Source organism: Oncorhynchus mykiss, chromosome 4 (assembly GCF_057628025.1).
Source record: "Oncorhynchus mykiss isolate SJ-2025 chromosome 4, ASM5762802v1, whole genome shotgun sequence".
Lineage (NCBI taxonomy): Eukaryota > Metazoa > Chordata > Actinopteri > Salmoniformes > Salmonidae > Oncorhynchus > Oncorhynchus mykiss.
Window position 1 is genome coordinate 31,217,216 of NC_143025.1, and position 22,847 is coordinate 31,240,062.

A 22,847-nucleotide genomic window follows, 5' to 3' on the forward strand; every position below is an offset into this window, starting at 1 on the left:
CAGAATATATTTTGTTTATACACACACACACACACACACACACACACACACACACACACACACACACACACACACACATACACACACACACACACACACACACACACACACACACACACACACACACACACACACACACACACACACACACACACACCTCCCTCCATCCCGTGCACAGTCATGGAATATTATAGAGGCTTAGAAAAGTAAAGCCTGCTAAGTGACCCCTGTAGACAGATGGACACGACAGGAATGAGGGAGAGAGCGAGTGTGTAGTACAGTACTGCTCTCACACTACTCCATCTCCGTGTCAAACACAAACACAACCAGAGATAAACATACCCTGCAAGAACACATCTCTATCATCATCTATCATGCTCCTCTGTTTGCTGTCCTTCACTCTGAAGAGGCGGAGCCAGCGGTGGTGTGTGTGTGTGTGTGTGTGTGTACAATACAGCCCCCCCATGCCTAATTGACTAGCAGCTTGTGTTGAGGTTTATACTGTATCCTGTCAGAGCTGGAATGAGCTGATTGTGACTCAATACACTTCATGGGGATAACAATTACAATGTGGGTGTGTGTGTGGAAGGTTATATTGAGCAGAATAACAGCTCAATGATGGCGCTCAACAGAGAAATGCATCTTATTCCATTAAGCAACAACAAAGACAAACCTCCCACTGCACTAATTCATCCCCTGGGAGGCAAACACATGCTCACACAATATGGAGATGTTAGTAGAGTAATGTCATGTCATAGAGAGGACTGCTTGTAGGAGACATAACACTGCATAGCCCAGGGTTGGTCAGTTTTAGGCTTTTGGTCCAGCAAATCAAAGCCCCTTCTCCTAATAGTCCTTATCATATTCTATTACATAGCTATTCTCAGATGTCTCAAATCTCTCCTCACATTGACTGATATCAGATGAAGGTTACAAGGGCTATGGAGATCGCATAAAGCGCAACAACTTACGGTAAATTGTGTGTGTGTTTTCTGTGTGTGTTGGTGTATGTGTGGAGCTTGCCTAGTTAAATAAAGGTTCAATATTTTTTATTTTTGTATAAATAAATAAAAAATGTGTGGCGCTCCATTTTTCTCCTGCAACTCAACCACATGATTTCTGTCTGTCTGTCTGTCTGTCTGTCTGTCTGTCTGTCTGTCTGTCTGTCTGTCTGTCTGTCTGTCTGTCTGTCTGTCTGTCTGTCTGTCTAAAAAAAGCCAGATAAAGAAGTAAGAAGATCAGATAAAGAGGAAAGGCCTTGTGTGGCACACATTAGATCCCCAAGCCTCTAGTCCCAAACCAGCTTCTGTAGATGAGACTGGCTTGCTCGCTGTAGAATGTGACCAGAGCTTTGAGAGTGACTCCAAGGTCATCCATGGAGCTCTGCTTATATGAGAGAGAGAGAGAGAGAGAGAGAGAGAGAGAGAATTGGCATGGCACTAGAAAAGTCTGCACCCGGCCTCACCCTACTAGAATCCGAAGTCAAATGTCTACTGTTTGCTGATGATCTGGTGCTTCTGTCACCAACCAAGGAGGGCCTACAGCAGCACCTAGATCTTCTGCACAGATTCTGTTAGACCTGGGCCCTGACAGTAAATCTCAGTAAGACCAAAATAATGGTGTTCCAAAAAAGGTCCAGTCGCCAGGACCACAACTATAAATTCCATCTAGACACTGTTGCCCTAGAGCACACAAAAAATGATACATACCTCGGCCTAAACATCAGCGCCACAGGTAACTTCCACAAAGCTGTGAACGATCTGAGAGACAAGGCAAGAAGGGCATTCTATGCCATCAAAAGGAACATAAATTTTAACATACCAATTAGGATCTGGCTAAAAATACTTGAATCAGTCATAGAGCCCATTGCCCTTTATGGTTGTGAGGTCTGGGGTCCGCTCACCAACCAAGAATTCACAAAATGGGACAAACACCACATTGAGACTCTGCATGCAGAATTCTGCAAAAATATCCTCCGTGTACAACGTAGAACATCAAATAATGCATGCAGAGCAGAATTAGGCCGATACCCACTAATTATCAAAATCCAGAAAAGAGCCGTTAAATTCTACAACCACCTAAAAGGAAGCGATTCCCAAACCTTCCATAACAAAGCCATCACCTACAGAGAGATGAACCTGGAGAAGAGTCCCCTAAGCAAGCTGGTCCTGGGGCTCTGTTCACAAACACAAACACACCCCACAGAGCCCCAGGACAACAGCACAATTAGACCCAACCAAATCATAAGAAAACAAAAAGATAATTACTTGACACATTGGAAAGAATTAACAACAGAGCATCTACAATGCTTTTTGGCCTTAAACAGAGAGTACACAGTGGCAGAATACCTGACCACTGTGACTGACCCAAACTTAAGGAAAGCTTTGACTATGTACAGACTCAGTGAGCATAGCCTTGCTATTGAGAAAGGCCGCCGTAGGCAGACATGGCTCTCAAGAGAAGACAGGCTATGTGCTCACTGCCCACAAAATGAGGTGGAAACTGAGCTGCACTTCCTAACCTCCTGCCCAATGTTTGACCATATTAGAGACACATATTTCCCTCAGATTACACAGATCAACAAAGAATTTTAAAAACAAATCCAATTTTGATAAACTCCCATATCTACTGGGTGCCATCACAGTGTGCCATCACAGCAGCAATATTTGTGACCTGTTGCCACAAGAAAAGGGCAACCAGTGAAGAACAAATACCATTGTAAATACAACCCATATTTATGCTTATTTATTTTCCCTTGTGTACTTTAACCATTTGTACATTGTTACAACACTGTATATATATATATATATATATACTATATATATATATATATATACTATATGACATTTGTAATGTCTTTATTGTTTTGAAGCTTCTGTATGTGTAATGTTTACTGTTAATTTGTATTGTTTATTTCACTTTTGTATATTATCTACCTCACTTGCTTTGGCAATGTTAACACATGTTTCCCATGCCAATAAAGCCCCTTTGAATTGAATTGGAGAGAGAGAGAGAGAGAGAGAGAGAGAGAGAGAGAGAGAGAGAGAGAGAGAGAGAGAGAGAGAGAAAACACGGTACTTAACAACTTGCTGGTGCAGAGGCACTGACAAAGCTGATATATGTTCTGTGGCTATTCCATTCTGTGTAACAGAGATACCATAAATTATGTTAGGTAAGTAAAACTGGGCTGTTAAGGTTCATGGACTCGAGGGATTTTTTAGAGTTTATCAGTTTCAGGGATTTTCAGATATAACCACAGCCATATTTCACAGCTCTCTGTATGTGCTCCAAATGACACTTAAAATAAGATTTTCTCAAAAACCTTTGTATATTGTCCCATACGATAATCTATTATGATACTAGAATATATGTCTGCCAATAGCTACCACTGACTGACGGTTTTACTAGAGTACACTGTTAACACCCTCCATTATTGGCTTACACCATCTGTGGTCCCTGGGAGGTGAGAGTCTGGGTGCTTTACCCTGTCAGTGAAGATACAGTACTATACTGTAGGGCTCTGAGCTGTGATAAGAGAGAGAGTGTATATAAATGAAGCAGACAGTTTGTTTGTCCAAGCAAGATTACACGGTGAGATTATCTTGATTAAATAATCATGGTGGCATTAAGATCACTGGAGCATCCTGTACACACACACATACACACATCCATCTCATTTCAGGAAACGCCTCTGTGAAAAGTGCCAGTATGTTTACCTTTCATCTCTGGACGCTTATAATGTATAAACGCGAACACAGTTGGTATCGTACGTATTCAACCCCCTTGGATTTCTTCGCATTTTATTGAGTTACAAAGCATTTCATTGTAATCTTTGGCAACCATCTACACAAAAGACTCTGTAATGTCACAGTGGAAAACATTTAGACATTTCTTACAAATGTATGAAAAACGGAAAATGAAAAAAAAAATTCACCCCCCTTTGTGTAAATACAAGTAATACATTCAATAAATAAAAACATGGTAGTGATTACAGCTGTGAGACTTCTTGGGTTATTCTCTAAGAGCCTTGCACATCTGGATTGTGCAATATTTGCCCATTATTCTTTAAAACAAATACTCAACCTCTCAAGGTGTTGGGGGTCATGGCTAGCCAAGCAAATTTAAGTCCAAACTGTAACTTGGCCACTCAGGAACATTAATTGTCTTCTTGGTAAGCAACTGAGATAGTCACCAAGCATTCTTGAAAATAAGGAGGCAGTTACTAATTGATGTGTTGTGTTAGATTTGCCCCAAACATAAGGCTTTGCATTTAGGCCAAAAAGTGTATTCCTTAAAGTCCCCAATGGCCTCATGGTGACATCTCTGAGCAGTTTCCTTCCTGTCCTGCAGCTCAGTTCAGAAGGACAACTGTATATTTGTTGTGTCTGTGTGGTTCAATACATAATCCACAGCATAATTATTAACTTGACCAGGCTTAAAGAGATATTCAATGTCTGATTTGTTATTGTTAGCCATCTACCAATCACTGCCCTTCTTTTATGAGCTCCCTGGACTGTGTAGTTGAATCTGTGATTGAAATGCAATACTTGAAAGAGGGACAAATGTTGTATGTATGGGGGACAGATGTTGTATGTATGGAGGACAGATGTTGTATGTATGGGGGACAGATGTTGTATGTATTGGGGACAGACAAATTGTGAATTATGGGGGACTACGGGGGTCTCAGAACCCCTGAATGAGACATGAGTCCCCCCCCCCTTTTACATGCTCAGGTAGCCTACTTTTTGAAGTGATTTGTTTGACAATAAGATGAAAACATCCATGACTGGTTGTGTTCTTGCCAAATTGAAAGGCAATGAAAAACATTTTACTGTTAAATTAAATGTCTTAGGCCCATAAAAACATTCTTGTGCACAGAGTGAGTCCATGTAACTTATTGTGTGATTTGTTAAGCCACATTTTAGTCCTGATCAAATTTAGGCTTGTCTAAACAAAGGAGGTGAATACTTATGCAACGGCTATATTTCAGTTATTTAATTTGTATTCATTTGTAAACATTTGTAAAATTTGATTGTCACTTTGACATTCGGAAGTATTTTGTGTAGATCACTGACAAAAAGATCACAATTAAATGAATTTCAATCTCACTTTGTAACGCATCAAAATGTGAAAAGAATCCAAGCGGGGTGAATACTTATGATACCCACTGTTCGTGGAATGTTCCCTTCTTTTGAAACATGCGTAGCGCTGAAATATGTACTTTTGTTGCAAACAACTTACTGCGTCTGATTACTCGTCACACGCTGGTTCCGGTATGTCACTGCAATAGACTAGGGTTAGTGAGAAAGTGTGGAACAATAATCAAAGCTTGATCAAAGGTATTTATCTACACTGCCCTACCCACCCCTTTAATTCTGTTATCAGGGTGTGGTAACCCCACAAATACAATAACAAAACCACGCCGTGTGTGTGTGTGTGTGTGTGTGTGTGTGTGTGTGTGTGTGTGTGTGTGTGTGTGTGTGTGTGTGTGTGTGTGTGTGTGTGTGTGTGTGTGTGTGTATGTGTGTGTGTGTGTGTGTGTGTGTGTGTGGTGTGTGTTTCTGTAGCTCAGTGGAAAGCCATGTTAGCAGGCTTCTGGCAATGCACTCTGTGAATTAATCTGTTCCAGCTCCTTCACTTCCTCTCTGCTAATCTGAAAGTAATTACTCTATTAGGAAAATATAAAAAGAAACACACACACACACACACACACACACACACACACACACACACACACACACACACACACACACACACACACACACACACACACACATCTACAGAGAGAGAGAGAGAGAGAGAGAGAGAGAGAGACAAAGAAAGAGAGAAAGGAAGAGAGTGAATCTATGAAGACAAAGAGAGCCATAAAATAAAAATAATGATACCAGCTGACATATTTGACAAATGCTTTTAAAATGTTTTGAAGAGAAGAGAATGAAGTCCAGGAGCCCAGGATCAAATATAAACCTGTGTGTCAGAGGACTGACAGATGATGATGGCTATTTCCTGGAAGGCATAGTGAGTTCTAGAAATATACTCCATATCCTGCCCCTGTTGACGATGTGTACAAATTGTGCATGTTTCTCTCTGAGTACATGCATTTGTCCATGCCCATGAGTGTGTGTGTGTGTGTGTGTGTCTGTGTGTGTGTGTGTGTGTGTGTGTGTGTGTGTGTGTGTGTGTGTGTGTGTGTGTGTGTGTGTGTGTGTGTGTGTGTGAGAGAGAGAGAGAGTTGTTTGTGAATGTGTGTGTGTGATGTTTGCGGGTGAGTGTGTGTATACAGAAGTGCCTTCCCATGTGATGTAAAACAAACAGTCAGTCAGTCTGCAGAGTTCCTCTAGTCTTCATCAGTGTGTTGATTCACCAGACTGCTCACAGACATCGGCTGCATAAGCAGAACACCCTGCTGTTGCTGTTTTTCCCTGATGCAGGGAACGCTACCAACCAATCACAAACACTCTTTCACTTTCCTTCTGCTATAGAGTGTTTGTAAGTGCATGCCTGAGCCTCCACACTTCCAAGGGCAGCCTCTCAGAGAGAAAGTGTGTGTGTAGCATTCTATAGGGTAGTGGTCAGTACCTCTGGCCCATGTCCAGCCATATCATAGATGCCTAAAGATGCCAAATAGCAGAGTAGCTGGTCAGCAGAGCTGAGGTTGCTATATCACTAATCATCATTTTTACTTTGTATGCTTGCTGTGTGACCGACCTTTTGTCAGTGTAATTGCTGAGGAGGAATTGGCAGATATCTCCATGCGGAGAGGTACATGAGGCATGCACGCACACACGCGCCAGAACTTGAGCCCCCCACTCTGTGCTTCTGACGCACACACACACACGCACGAAAGCACGCACGCACGCACGCACACACACACACACACACACACACACACACACACACACACACACACACACACACACACACACACACACACACACACACACACACACACACACACACCTACTACTTAACAACAGGAGAACAAACAATTTATACATTCTAAAACAGCTTGCAGCTTCAATCTTCCTGACAGAATAACAAATTCAAGCGTGAAGTACCCCCCACTCTGCTCTCCTCTGTAGCCCTGAGGCAGGCTGTGCTAGCTGCTAGCAAATACATATCCGATGTAGAGTCCTGCATTGGGCCGGATATCGGTGGTTCCCTGCAGTTGGCCTGCAAAACAATCTGCTTTAGTTTTGAATGAAAACATTATTTCAACCCGTGGGTCGACTTACGTTTCAGAACACTTATATTGTGGGTCAAAAATCTTTTAAATCAAAAATAATTGTATTTTTTTTTTTACAAACCCAGGTGCTTGTTGTGTTGCATAGGCTTTCATTAGTTACTGTGAGAAGGCTAATTAGAAGGCCTTTTTTTCAGAACGATTTGTGTTGTTGATATTTCGCATCTCATTATGAAAGTATCGTTCAAAATGTATTGCATGGTTTCATTTTATCCAAATATTGAATAGACATGCAGACAAATGAATTGATGCTGGGAGGGGAACTACTAGGCCTACTCTGGGACCATAAAAACAATTCAATAAATTGATGTTATTTGTTCGGCCCACTGAACAATTCTATGCGAGTGGATTGGGTTACGGATATAAATCTGTCCTGATATCGGTATCGGGTGGGGCTCGGAATTGATGACACCGGCATGGGGAGGGTGTTGGCTCCAAAAACCTGACTGAGATGGCCATTGCAAAATGTCGATTTTTGTGGTCAATTAACCATTTCTTTGTGGATTGTGATGTGTACGTGGGGTTATTTTCCTGCTGGAATATCCACTTGCAGTCAAGTTTCAGCTTCCTGGCATGGGCAACCAGGTTCTTGGCTGAAATGTCCTGGCACTGGCCGTTGACCTTGACAAAGAACAGTTGGGGCGGCAGGTAGCCTAGTGGTTAGAGCAGTGGGCCAGTAACCGAAAGGTTGTTGGGTTAAATCCTGACAAGGTAAAAATCTGTCGTTCTGCCCCTGAACAAGGCGGTTAACCCACTGTTCCCCTGGGCGGCGTGGATGTCGATTAAGGCAGCCCCCTGCACCTCTCTGATTCAGAGGGGTTGGGTTAAATGCAGAAGACACATTTCAGTTGTACAACTGACTAGGTGTCCCCTTTCCCTTAATCAGTGGAAGCAAAATAGCCCCTTAAAATCAAAGATCCACCACCACAGTAGCTCTGTTTGTTTTTCTTTCACAATACGCATATTTCTTTCGAGCGGAAACCCACCACTGGTGTGCATAGTCAAAGAGCTCTATTTTCATAGATAAATCAGGGGGTTATAACTAGATAGTTTGTCTGTAGTCGTCTCCTGTCATAGCCCAGTGTCACGACAGTGCCACCAGTATTATTCTAATCACTGATTTACTGGAATACAACTGTTCCTACAACTGTTCCTAGCTGGCTTTGGCATGCACCTTCAATTGGTTTTACAGACTGTGTGTGTGTATACTTCAGACACTGCACTGTATTTCTCCAATTTCTCATCAGACCTGTCTGAGCCTCCAAATCCCTGCACGCTGTGTGTGTGTGTGCGTGTGTATTTGTTCAGGGGCCTGAAACTGCTGCCTGGCAACCTTGACCTCAGCAGATCTTGAGCCCACACTCTGCAGTTATGACTGACTGACTGACACACACACACACACACACACACACACACACACACACACACACACACACACACACACACACACACACACACACACACACACACACACACACACACACACACACACACACACACACAGTAGGTACGGACTGGTCCATTTCCTCAGAGGTAATCCTGTGATTTGGACTAATACCACAGCCTCTCATTATCCCAGTGTTGAAAGATACACACACCCACACCCCGCTGCCAAGAGGATTGCTGGCTTCCACAACACACAGAGGAACTTCCGACAAGGTCACTAGAACTTCTTACAACAGTCTCCTTCACAAAGTCTTTGAGTCTTTAGCAAAACCTCTACTAGTTAGTTTGGGTGTGGAGGCTTTTGTTCTACCCCTGATCTGTACTAAATCAGAGATTACTACACTGTAAATATTTATCCCTTTGACATTAGACCAGTGGTGGAAAAAGTACCCAAATGTCATACTTCAGTAAAAGTAAAGATAACTTAAAAAGAAAATGACTCAAGTAATAGTGAAAGTCACCCAGTAAAATACTACTTAAGAAAAAGTCTAAAAGTTTTTTGTTTTAAATATACTTAAGTATCAAAAGTAAAAGTAAAAGTACAAATCATTTCAGATTCCTTATATTAAGCAACCCAGACGGCACAAATGATTTTCTTTTTTTCCATTTACGGATAGCCAGGGGCCCACTTCAACAGTCAGACATCATTTACAAACGAAGCATTTGTGTTTAGTGAGTCTGCCAGATCAGAGGCAATAGGGATGACCAGGGATGTTCTCTTGATAAGTGCATGAATTAGACAATTTTCCTATCCTGCTAAGCATTCAAAACGTAACGAGTACTTTTGGGTGTCAGGGAAAATGTAAGGACTAAAAATTACATTATTTTCTTTAAGAATGTAATGGAGCAAAAGTAAAAGTTGTCAAAAATATAAGTAGTAAAGTAAAGTACAGATACCCCAAAACACTACTATAGTAGTACTTTAAAGTATTTTTTACTTAAGTACTTTACACCACTGCATTAGACAAAGGACAATGTGATTTTATTGTAGGTGTGGATGGCTCCTTTCATTTTGTGTGTCTGTTTCAAATACAGTGTATGACAGACGGGAGACTCTGGCGGCTCAGGACAGACGGGAGACTCTGGCGGCTCAGGACAGACGGGCAGCTCTGGCAGCTCTGGACAGGTGGGAGCACCTGTAGGGAGAAGACGGAGAGACCGCCTGGTGCGGGGGGCTGCCACCGGAGGGCTGGTGCTTGGAGGTTGCACCGGATAGACCGGAACGTGAAGGCGCACTGGAGCTCTTGACCACCGAGCCTGCCCAACCTTACCTGGTTGGATCATCCCCGTAGCCAGGCCAGTGCGGCGAGGTGGAATGCTAGAATGTGCTGGCGAACCGGGGACACCATGCGTAAGGCTGGTGCCATGTACGCCGGCCCGAGGAGACGCACTGGAGACCAGATGCGCAGAGCCGGCTTCATGGCACCTGGCTCGATGCCCACTCTAGCCAGGCCGTTATGGGAAGCTGGGATGTAGCGCACCGGGCTAAGCACGCTCGAAGCGCTGGCTCCCATTACCTGCTGCCTCCGCTCTCCTGGCTGCCTCCACCTGTTCCCATGGGAGGCGATCCCTTCCATCCAGGATCTCCACCCATTTGTAGCAACCCTTGCCGTCCAAAACGTCCTCCCATGTTCAGGAGTCCTGAGATCGCTGCTGCCCGAAACCCAGGCTACCTAAGTATGATTCTCAATCAGGGACAACAATTGACAGCTGCCTCTGATTGAGAACCATACTAGGCCGAACTCAAAAACCAACATAGAAAAACAAACCCTGACCATACTAAAACACAGACAAAAACAAAGGAACTAAGGTCAGAACGTGACACACCTTTGCCAGCGATTACAGCCTAAAATCTTCTTGGGCATGACGCTACAAGCTTGGCACACCTGTATTTGGGGAGTTTATCCTATTCTTCTCTGCAGATCTTCTCCAGCTCTGTCAGGTTGGATGGGGAGCGTCGCTGCACAGCTATTTTCAGGTCCCACCAGATATGTTTGATCAGGTTCTAGTCCAGGCTTTGGCTTGGCCACTCAAGGACATTCAGAGACTTGTCCTGAAGCCAGTCTTGTCTTGGCTCTGTGTTTAGGGTCGTTGTCCTGTTGGAAGGTGAACCTTCGCCCAAGTCTGAGGTCCTGAGCACTCTGGAGCAGTTATTCATCAAGGATCTCTCTGTACTTTGCTCCGTTCATCTTTCCCTCGATCTTGACTAGCCTCCCAGTCCCTGCCACGGAAAAACATCCCCACAGCATGATGCTGCCACCACCATGCTTCACCGTAGGGGTGGTGCAAGGTTTCCTCCAGACTTCACGCTTGGCATTCAGATCAAAGAGTTCAATCTTGGTTACATCAGATCAGATAATCTTGTTTCTCATGGTCTGAGAGTAATTTTATATGTCTTTTGGCAAACTCCAAGTGGGCTGTCATTTTCCTTTTACTGAGGAGTGGCTTCTGTCAAGCCACTCTACCATAAAGGCCTCTCCCATCTTCAAAGAGGAACTCTGGAGCTCTGTCAGAGTGACCATCGGGTTCTCCCCCGATTTCTCAGTTTGGCAGGGTAGGCAGCTCTAGGAAGAATATTGGTGGTTCCAAACTTCAATTTAATAATGATGGAGGCCACTGTGTTCTTGGGGACCTTCAATGCTGCAGACATTTTTTGGTGTCTTTTCCCAGAACTGTGCCTCGACACAATCCTGTCTTGGAGCTCTACAGACAATTTCTTCGACCTCATGACTTAGGTTTTGCTTTGACATGCACTGTCAACAGTGGGACCTTATATAGACAGGTGTGTGCCTTTCCAAATCATGTCCAATCAATTGAATTTACCACAGGTGACACCAATCAAGTTGTAGAAAGATCTCAAGGCTGATCAATGGAAATAGGATGAGCTCAATTTCGAGTCTGAATACTTATGCAAATGAGGTATTTCTGTTTTTACTTTGTAATTGTGGAGTATTGTGTGTAGATTGAAGAGTGTGCAAAGCTGTCATCAAGGCAAAGGGTGGCTACTTGAAGAATCTCAAATCTCAAATATATTTGGATTAGTTTAACACTTTTTTGCTTACTACATGATTCCATATGTGTTATTTCATAGTTTTGATGTGTTCACTATTATTCTACAATGCAGAAAATAGTAAAAATAAAGAAAAACCCTGGAATTAGTTGGTGTTCGAAAACTTTGGACTGGAACTGTATGTGTGACATTTGTTTTGATTCAGAATGGACCATTATCATGCACCTGTATCGAAACAGGGGCAGGGGAAAAAATACATGTCATTTTTTGACACCACACTCCAAAAAAGCAAGTTCTGCCAGCTCTAGTTTTGCCTAATCTTGATTGGTGTCCAGTCGTATGGTCCAGTGCTGCAAGGAAAGACCTAGTTAAGCTGCATCTAGCCCAGAACAGAGCGGCATGTTTTGCTCTTAATAGTAATCAGAGGGCTGATATAAATACTATGCATGCCAGTCTCTCTTGGCTAAGAGTTGAGGAGAGACTGATTGCATCACTTCTTCTTTTTATAAGAAACATTCATGTGATGAAAATCCCAAATTGTTTGCATAGTCAACTTACACACAGCTCTGACACACACACTTATCACACCAGACATGCCACCAGGGGTCTTTTCACAGTCCCCCAATCCAGAACATATTCAAGAAAGGGTACAGTATTATATATAGCCCTAATTGCATGGAACTTCCTTCCATCTCATATTGCTGAAATAAACAGCAAACCTGGTTTCAAAAAACAGATAAAGCAACACCTCACAGCACAACGCCTCTCCCCTATTTGACCATGTAGTTCTGTCTTTGTGCTGTTCTTGTCTATTGATGTTCTGTATTATGTTTCATGTTTTCTGTGGACCCCAGGAAGAGTAGCTGCTGCTTTTGCAACAGCTAATGGGGATCCTAATAAAATACCAAATACCAAATCTATGCTCTTAAATAGAGAATGGAGGACGTTTTCTCCCGTGGTTTATTTTCATGCCAGTCAGGTAGGCTATACTCCTGCTGTAAATATAAGCAATGTGCTTACTATTAGGAAAGTTGAGAAATAAATATAGTAGGCCTAGCCTTTGGCAAGCTGATGGGATCGTCCTCTTTTTATTAGTGGCCTTAACTCTGTTTTCTCCCGCAATTGCACAGCTTGTAGAAATGTTGCTCAACATGAGCTCATGGGCTCTCATGAAGTGTTTGATTCAATTTTAAAAAATATTTGCATTGATGTCAGAGTGATTAGAGATACAATAGAGTGCTGAGTACCAGGCAGTTAGCAAGTTTGTTAGCATGCCAATGACCAGCAGCAGCATCAGAGCTTGGAGAAGCACAATTTCCGTGACTAAAGGTCATGTGGAATTTGACTGCATTCATGACTCGTGACCGCCGGTGTGGTGGTAATACGGTCACCGCAACAGCCCTAGTTACGACACTAGCTGTCACCATAGCAATCACCTCGGCCCCGCCTTGACCTGACATGCCCTCTGTTGGGACAAACTTACTGCTGTAAGATGGTGTTGAAGAGTGAAGTCTTACCTGTAAATGGGATCCTGCATTACCATCATCTTACTCTCATCCCATGTCCATTCCTTCTTCTGTGGAAAGACAGAATAACACTGGTTTAGTGAGGAGTGTGTTGAAGAGAGTCAGCCAGGGGTTTGTGTCTGTTAGGGAAGTGTGTGAGAGAGGCTAAGGCGGAGTGAGAGGAGGTCAGGTCCTCTGTGAGGTACCTTTACACCTACATCAGACACTTTAAAATTAGGCTGTCGCCACTAACTACCACTACTGTAATTTAACACGGTGTCTCAGATTGCCATGGTAATTAACTTTGACCTTGCTGGGCTGGATGTTGGGCTCAAGGACTGGAAATATTGATTATACTGAGCCAATCGATCCACAATCCACAAGGTGAATACAGCAGTTATCTAGCTGTGATGTTCCATTTAGATATTCTGCTCTCTCTGTCTCTTTCGGTCTCTCCCATCTTCTTCGCTCCCTCTCTCCTATCTTTCTTACTCACCAGTCGTTCTCTTTGGCCGCTTTTTTTTTCGTTCTCTCTCTAGCTCTTTCTCTCACTTTCCCTAGCTTTCTCTCGCTCTCGGTCTCTTTCATTATCTCTCTCTGTCTTTCTGTCATTCTCGCTCTCTCTTTCTCATTTTCTATATTTCTCTCTATACTGGGCTTCATCCCAGTTTACTGAGATAATATATATGTCAAAAGGAGAGCGATTGGAATTATTTCTCCATTTGATTTTCATTTCCCCACCAACACACTATTTCCGCTCAAACATATATATTTTCATTCCTCCATTCGGTGAGATGTAAATGAGGCAGTATCTGGACGAGTTGAAATTTCATCCCTGGCCAGAGAGCAGGCTGAGAGACAAAGCAGACACAACCCATTAGAGCCCCATTCAAACCACAATACCTTTCATTCACTGTACAGCTCATAATAACAATAAAAACACCAGTTCACTCCAGCTGTTTAGAATAATACAACCAGAGCATCTGGGTCTGGCATAGGCACTTACTGTCTGCTTAGAGGGCCTCACCAGAGTCTGAGGCGCTTCACTCTTTTATTCCACAGGGGTTATCGAGGGCAATTATCCTTCACGGTCTAGTGGTCACTTCCTCTATTCCGCCCTTCCTCCTCTCTCTATTCCCTTTCTCTTCCTTCTATATTCTTTCCTCCTTTTTTCATTCCCTCCTTCCTCCTCTCTCTGTTCTCATTTCCCTCCATAAGTTATATGGTTCCCATATAAAGGTAAGGGCCTTGGTCTGTGTGAACTCTAAAGGGTAATCCATTCTGCATTGGAATGTCTTTGATATAGAAGACTTGCTGGCAGTTTGTGTTCAAGTATTGGATCTCATTCTCCCACTCCACTGACTGCATAATTAATGCCACATCCACAGAGTTTTTTTGGGCTGGGATGTGTAGGGAGGTGAGATATAGGCCATTGGACCCCCGAGGAGCAGATAGGCCGGCGCACCCTCGCGGACATGGAAGCATCCATTGGCATTTAGAGTGGGATAGAGTGGAGAAATGCACAGCACACGCACACACGCATGACTTGTCCTTTGTGTGGTTTAACTTAGAGGTGTGCCCTGGAGGACCACTAAGAACAATGAAGGCCTGCCTGTAATCAGTGTGAGGGAGGGAGGGGGAAGCTAATGCAACTAGGGGATATTTATACCCAGGCCACATACCTCCTCTTTGTAGCCATCCTCCACCTTCCACCCATCCTCTACTCCTCACCATTGTTAAAGGTTGTTAAGGCTTGTTAAAATGTTCTACAGAGGCTAAATGCATTACAGGTTTCTATAGAGGTAAGTGGGCTTGGCAACTAAAACCCTCACAAACTTTTACAGATGCACAATTGAGAGATCCTGTCGAGCTGTATCACCGCTTGGTACGGCAACTGCACCTCCCGCAACCACAAGGCTCTCCAGAGGGTGGGGTGGTCTGCCTAACGCATTACCGGGGGCAAACTACCCTCCCTCCAGAACACTTACAGCACCAGATGTCACAGGAAGGCCAAAAAGATCATCAAGGACATCAACCACCCAGCCACTGTCTGTTCACCCCGCTATCATCCAGAAGGTGAGGTCAGTACAGGTGCATCAAAGCTGGGACTGAGAGACTGAAAAAGAGCTTCTATCTCAAGGCTATCAGAGGCTGCTGCCTATAGACATAGACTAGAAATCACTGGCCACTTTAAGAAATGGAACACTAGTCACTTTGATAATGTTTACATATCTTGCATTACTCATCTCATATGTATATACTGTATTCTATACTATTTTACTGTATCTTAGTCACTTTAATAATGTTTACACATCTTGCATTACCCATCTCATATGTATATACTGCATTCTATACTATTCTACGGTATCTTAGTCCATGCCGTTCTGACATCGCTCGTCCATATATGTATTCTTAATTAATTTCTACTTAGATTTGTGTGTATTGGGTATATGTTGTGAAATTGTTAGATATTACTTGTTAGATATTACTGCACTGTCGGAGCTAGAAGCACAAGCATTTCGCTACACCCACAATAACATCTTCTAAACATGTGTATGTGACCAATACAATTGGATTTAATTCATAGCCCTAAGTCGCTGCCTTGAGCCGTATATAACTGATTTGTACAGTCCTCTCTTTAGAAAACACTGGCTGGAGAGAGGAAAGAAAGGAGATAGAGAGAGGAGAGAGAGAAAAAGGAGGGAGAGGAAAGAACGGAACATCTCCATAAAGGACTCTAAACAATCGAAGGTGGAAGACGTTAGGAGAGTAGGAGACATCTGCTGAATACCAGTGGCTTCTTTATGCTTGTTTGCATACCAGGGATTATGACTGTACTTCTAGCTTGGCTTTAATAGTGAACTGTAGTAAAACTGAGAGACAGGAGAGAGGTCACCCAAGGTAATCCCAGTCTAACTACTGGCAAGAATTATAGTAAACCTAGCTCAGTGTAGAACTGCTATAAAGAAAACCTTTATAGAAATTAGACGGAGAGAGAAAGACGGGGTGAGTGGAATAGGGGACGCATTTTTAGCAAAGGACGGATTTGCTCCTGTCCTGCACTCTACCTTGTCTCATGCATTGTTTATCAGGGCACAGATTCACTCCTCTCTTCCATTCTACCCTATCTGGAACGTTATTTAGCAGGGCACAGATTTGCTACTCTGCCACTCTACCCTGTCGGAAACATTAGTTTAGCCAGGCACATATTCACTCCTTTCCTTCACTCTACCATGTCTGGAGCTTTATTTAGCAGGGCACAGATTCGCTAATCATTCCCTCTCACTGCTGGTGACGGGATTTGAATTCCACTCACTCCTTAACAGAATCCCAGGATATGACACACCTCAGTAATGGCTGAGTGGGCACAGTTTGACAGCGGAGGTTAGAAACAACACAACACCCATCCACTCTACTCCCTGCCCCTAAGCTCCAGACAGTCACAAATGTAAAGATATTAACAGGTTGCAGAAAAATAAATAAAAGACTCACTATAAACAGACTCACTTTTTTCTTTTTTCTTAGTGCCACCTTCACTCCATCCACTGAGACTATGATGTTGACCTTCTTCTTCTTTATGTTTTTCACTTTGAATTCATACTGTGGAAAGAAAAATTGATTAACATTAGTAACGATATAAAAATGAGAGATAAATGGATTCACTTTTAATTAGAGAAGAATGGATGAACTTTTCAATGGTAGTTAGGGATACTATAGCTATCACATTTCACATTGGATTTCTTAACTATGAAAAGGTAAGAAGTGTTTTTAATTCTGGTGCCGCTCTGCACACACAAGCTTGTTAGCTAGCTAGCTCTGGTAGGATTCTATTAAATTGACAGGCATGACTAAACAGTCTACAGTTGAAGTCGGAAGTTTACATACACCTTAGCCAAATACATTTAAACTCAGTTTTTCACAATTCCTGACATTTAATCCTGGTGAAAATTCCCTGTATTAGGTCAGTTAGGATCACCACTTTATTTTAAGAATGTGAAATGTCAGAATAATAGTAGAAGGAAAGATTTATTTCAGCTTGTATTTTCATCACATTCCAAGTGGGTCAGAAGTTTACATACACTCAATTAGTATTTGGTAGCATTGCCTTTAAATTGTTTAACTTGGCTCAAATGTTTTGTCTAGCCTTCCACAAGCTTCCCACAAAAAGTTGGGTGAATTTTGCCCCACTACACCTGACAGAGCTGGTGTAACTGAGTCAGATTTGTAGGCCTCCTTGCTTGCACATACTTTTTCAGTTCTGCCCAAAAATGTTCTATGGGATTGAAGTCAGGGCTTTGTGATGGCCACTCCAATACCTTGACTTTGTTGTCCTTAAGCCATTTTGCCACAACTTTGGAAGTATGCGTGGGGTCATTGTCCATTTGGAAGACCCATTTGCGACCAAGCTTTAACTTTCTGACTGATGTCTTGAGATGTTGCTTCAATATATCCACATAATTTTCCATTCTCATAATGCAATCTAGTTTGTGAAGTGCACCAGTCCCTCCTGCAGTAAAGCACCCCCAAAATATAATGCTGCCACCCCCGTGCTTCAGAGTTGGGATGGTGTTCTTCGGCTTGCAAGCCTCCCCCTTTTTCCTCCAAACATAACGATGGTCATTATGACCAAACAGTCCTATTTCTGTTTCATCAGACCAGAGGATATTTCTCCAAAAAGTACGATCTTTGTCCCCATGTGCAGTTGCAAACTGTAGTCTGGCTTTTTTATGGCGGTTTTGGAGCAGTGGCTTCTTTCTTGCTGAGTAGCCTTTCAGGTAATGTCGATATAGGACTCAATTTACTGTGGATATAGATACTTTTGTACATGTTTCCTCCAGCATCTTCACAAGGTCCTTTGCTGTTGTTCTGGGATTGATTTGCACTTCTCGCACCAAAGTACGTTCATATCTAGGAGACAGAACACGTCTCCTTCCTGAGCGGCATGACGGCTGTGTGGTCCCATGGTGTTTATACTTGCATACTATTGTTTGAACAGATGAACGTAGTACCTTCAGGCGTTTGTAAATTGCTCCCAAGGATGAACCAGACTTGTGGAGGTCTACAATTTTTTGCCTGAGGTCTTGGCTGATTTCTTTTGATTTTCTCATGATGTCAAGCAGAAGTACTGAGTTTGAAGGTAGGCCTTGAAATACATCCACAGGTACACCTCCAATTGACTCAAATTATGTCAATTAGCTTCTAAAGCCATGACATCTTTTTTCTTGATTTTTTCAAGCTGTTTAAAGTCACAGTCAACTTAGTTGATGTACATTTCTGACCCACTGGAATTGTAATACAGTGAATTATAAGTAAAATAATCGGTCTGTAAACAATTGTTGGAAAAATTACTTGTGTCATGCACAAAGTAGATTGCCACCGACTTGCCAAAACTATAGTTTGTTAACAAGACATTTGTGGAGTGGTTGAAAACAAGTTTTAATGACTCCAACCTAAGTGTATGTAAACTTCTGACTTCAACTGGATCTGTGCCATTCACTTTGAACTAGACTGTTTTTATAGCATGAGCAGTTGTGAGTAGATGTGCTTGTTTTGAGATCAAAGCAAGAGTTACATATAGCGAAGTGCACATTTGTACATTTGCTCATATCCTTTGCTAGATAGTGAGTTGTAAGCCCAGTCATAGATCATTTGTAGTCAGCAATGGGGGAGTGATTGCTTCCTACAAGACATCAAAATGGTGTGCATTTCTAGAAATCATATTTTTTTTGTCTTAAATGAGAAATGTATTTTGAGACAGGCTTGAATAAATTGACCAAATTACCACAAATTACCAAAAGTAAGTGGACGCCTGCTTGTCAAACATCTCATTCCAAAATCATGGGCATTAATGAGGATTTGGTCCCTCCCTTTGCTGCTATTACAGCCTCCACTCTTCTGGGAAGGCTTTCTACTAGATGTTGGAACATTGCTGTGGGGACTTGTTTCCATTCAGCCACAAGAGCATTAGTGAGGTTGGGCACTGATTTTGGGCGATTAGGCCTGGCTAGCAGTTGGCGTTCCAATTCATCCCAAAGGTGTTCGATGGGGTTGAGGTCAGAGCTCTTTGCAGGCCATCAAGTTGTTCCACACCAATCTCGACAAACCATTTCTGTATGGACCCCAATTTGTGCACGGGGGCATTGTCGTGCTGTAACAGGAAAGGGCCTTCCCCAAACTGCTGCCACAATGTTAGCAGCACTGGAACTAAGGGACCTAGCCTGAACCATGAAAAATAGCTCCAGACCATTATTCCTCCTGAATCAAACTTTACTCTATTGACACTATTCATTGAGGCCAGTAGCATTCTCCTGGCATCCGCCAAACCCAGATTTGTCCGTCGGATTGCCAGATGGTGAAGTGTGATTCATCACTCCAGAGAAGGCGTTTCCACAGCTCCAGACTCCAATATCGGCAAACTTTACACCACTCCAGCCGACACTTGGCAATGTGCATGGTGATCTTAGGCTTGTCTGCGGCTGCTTGGCCATGGAAATCCATTTCATGAAGCTCCCGACAAACAATTATTGTGGTGACATTGCTTCCAGGGGCAGTTTGGAACTCGGTAGTGAGTGTTGCAACCGAAGACAGATGATTTTTACACGTTAGGCGCTTCAGCACTCAGCGGTCCCGTTATGTGATCTTGTGTGGCCTAACACTTTGTGGCTGAGCCATTGTTGCTCCTAGATGTTTCGACTTCACACTTACAGTTGACTGGGGCATCTCTAGCAGGGCAGCAACTTGACTAACTAACTTGTTGGAAAGGTGGCATCCTATGACGGTGCAACATTGAAAGTCACTTCAGTAAGGCCAGCTCTTCAGTAAGGCCACTCTACTGCCAATGTTTGTCTATGGAGATTGCATGACTGTGTGCTCAATCAACACTGGCTGCCTGCTCTGAGTCTGAGGCTGGGGCCTGCCAGGAAACTCATCCTCTGCTTAACCCTGAGGAAGAGGAATAATCTGCTGATCACTACCTTTTACCAGGCCAGCGGCTAACAGACAGTTGGGATTGATTGACAGGCAAAGACAGGAAGACAGACAGCCAGGAAGGCAGACAGACAGAGGGGTAGAGACAGACAGAACATGTGTTTGAGCATGTGCATATTTGTTTGGCTTGTGTGGGCATCTAAATGGCCTCTTTTTTTAATGGTATTTTTTAAGGAGCAGGGCTGTCCCACTCCTTTTGTAATTTTATAGGTTTATTGAAGAGATAGGAAAGTTTTGGAATGACAGGAGTAGGATGAGCCAAAGGGCAGTGGGCCGGATTTGAACCCATGCCGACTCCGGCATACATGTCTGTTGTGGTCAGCGTCTTTAACTGCTGGACCACACAGGCCATACAAAAATATATATCTAATGGCTCTCACTGGGCAGCTGGCACATACAGTATATGCATCTATGCAGCATAATCAGTCAATCATCAGTCAATCACATCAATTAGTCTGGTCAGGCAGGCTAGTAAAGAGGCGCCACAGCACATTCACTTTCAATTTCCAATCTATATTTACTACTGATGATGGGATATTCAACAACACATGAAATGACCAAATAAACTGACCTAATTACGACAGTTAACGCTGCAATGGCTCCCTGCAAAAAAAAGCCAGAGACCATAAATGTTTGTGCTGCCATTTTGAAAATTAGATCTTGTGAAATAAACAGGGCTTAGAAGACGAATCCTTCCCTTAGAAATACTTTTCATGTAAATACTATATGGTGTGTGTCTCAGAATTTGATTCATTTAACATTTAGCCTTCATATTGCCAGAAAAGCAGGTCATTATTTCCTAAAGGTCGGCTCCAGCCGTTTGCTCTGTAATCCATTTAAGCAATAACAACACGATCAGACAAACGTGATGCCATCTTCAGTATCAAATGCTATTTTCAGACACATACAAATACCATTCATATCATCCAACAATGACAGAGCCATTCATCAATGACTGCCAAAATAATAAACATTTTCACAGAGGTTGGATGCGGTATTCTACCTGCACACACACGCACACACACACCCTCAGACAGTAAAACTCTGCAAAAGGTATCTTTCAGAAGTCTGCCAGCTAGTGCACGAGTTCAGTGAGCCAGCATATGCATGGAAGGGTCCGGTCTTAAAGAAATAGTTACTTTATGAAAGAGCACACGCTTTTAATCTTTAAAGGGCAAATCTGCACTTGAATTAATGACAAAGTGGTATCCCTGCCGCTGTTTTAGTAAAAAGCTGAGGGATCGGGCTGGAGAAATGTAACTACTCACAAATAGCTCATAGACAGAAATATGGTTCAACGGCATGAGTATAGTTTTGAAGCAATACAGTGTTTGTTTACATTTCCATTACAAACATTGGATTAAAACAAGTTTATATCTTGGGTTCTGATGGATACAACAGCTGAACTAAGCTCATGAGGCATTTCTAAGTTACAGTATATTAATGGGTATACTGTATATCAGTAATTTATAAGTACAAAAAAATGCATGTACAGTAGTAACTGCGGATTGCCCATTTAAAGACTTTATGAAGTAGTCCTTGAGAGAAATTGTGGTGTGTGTGTGTGCATGCTGTCCAACTTTCCTTCCATCTGTTAGGGGGAGAGCTAGAGCATACAAAGCCAGGCCAATAATGTTACCCACCTGCCTACACACACACACACACGCAAACGCACACGCACGGACACACACACGCAGTCCCTGAGCAGCAGTGCGTGTTACTACCCAGGGGCCAAAGTGATCCATGAGGGCTCTAATTCAATCCTAACAAGTAGAATTCGTTTGGATTATCGAGCAGGAACCATCAGGTAGATCAATCAATCTCCCTGACACCTCTCCTCCTGAGAGAGAGTGGGAATACGGGAGAGACGAAGAGGGGGGAATAAGGGAGAGGGAGAGAGTTTGAGTGTGGGTCTGTGTGAAAGAATGAGGTCAAGAAAGAAAGAGAAACTGGTAATGGTTTGAGGAATGTAATATTTTGACTGAGTTGACTGTCTGGGAGAAAAGGTAAGAGTGAAATCTCCAATTTCCAATATCTAAAACCCTGATAATTTTACTGAGACAGAGTGAGGAGCCAGACACCTGCCTTCTGCCATCTGCCCTTTTAAATAACAGATTGGCTGTTAAACACAACCTAGTGCCCAAACTACACCAGGACGTTCTAGACCCTACGCACTAGTGGACATCTAATAAGATTAGATAAGTTAAAAGTTACCCACTGGGCATGCACTGGTGGAATCACCGTTGTTTGCACGTAATTTCAATGAAATTACGTTGAACCAACATGCAATAGACACTGAATTGATGTCGGTACCCAGTGGGTAATAGCTCCATCTGGCCCTCTAGTCAAGATGGAATTTGTGCAATTTTCCTAGAACTATCCAATAATTTCAGATCTCCACAAGTGGCTAGAAATCGATTTGCGATTGGGCGACTGTGTTTTAAAACAAGTCATTAAAACCTAAACCACTTAAACTCATATTACTATGATCAAGTTTGGGGCATTTCCATCTAAAAGGATCCATGAGTGCCAACATGTGAAGTTCATAGGAGCATATCAAATTGGATTTCAAATGATAGCTAAGAATCTATATTTTTGAGACATTAATTAAGGCGTATGGTCATTTTCATGTAAAAGGACCCATGAGCACCAACAT

General features: G+C 42.8%; 1 protein-coding gene across 2 annotated transcripts in view; it reads right to left on the reverse strand.

Annotated features, from left to right (window-relative positions):
* Positions 1-22,847, reverse strand: part of LOC110521692 (carboxyl-terminal PDZ ligand of neuronal nitric oxide synthase protein) — a 235,352-nt gene that overhangs the window by 97,229 nt on the left and 115,276 nt on the right. For both annotated transcript variants that reach the window (XM_090231870.1, XM_021599469.3), the window contains exons 3-4: positions 16,712-16,804; positions 13,217-13,275 (exon numbers count right to left, since the gene is read on the reverse strand). In XM_090231870.1, coding sequence (XP_090087996.1) covers positions 13,217-13,275; positions 16,712-16,804 — 152 coding nt within the window. The remainder of the gene's footprint in view (positions 1-13,216; positions 13,276-16,711; positions 16,805-22,847) is intronic.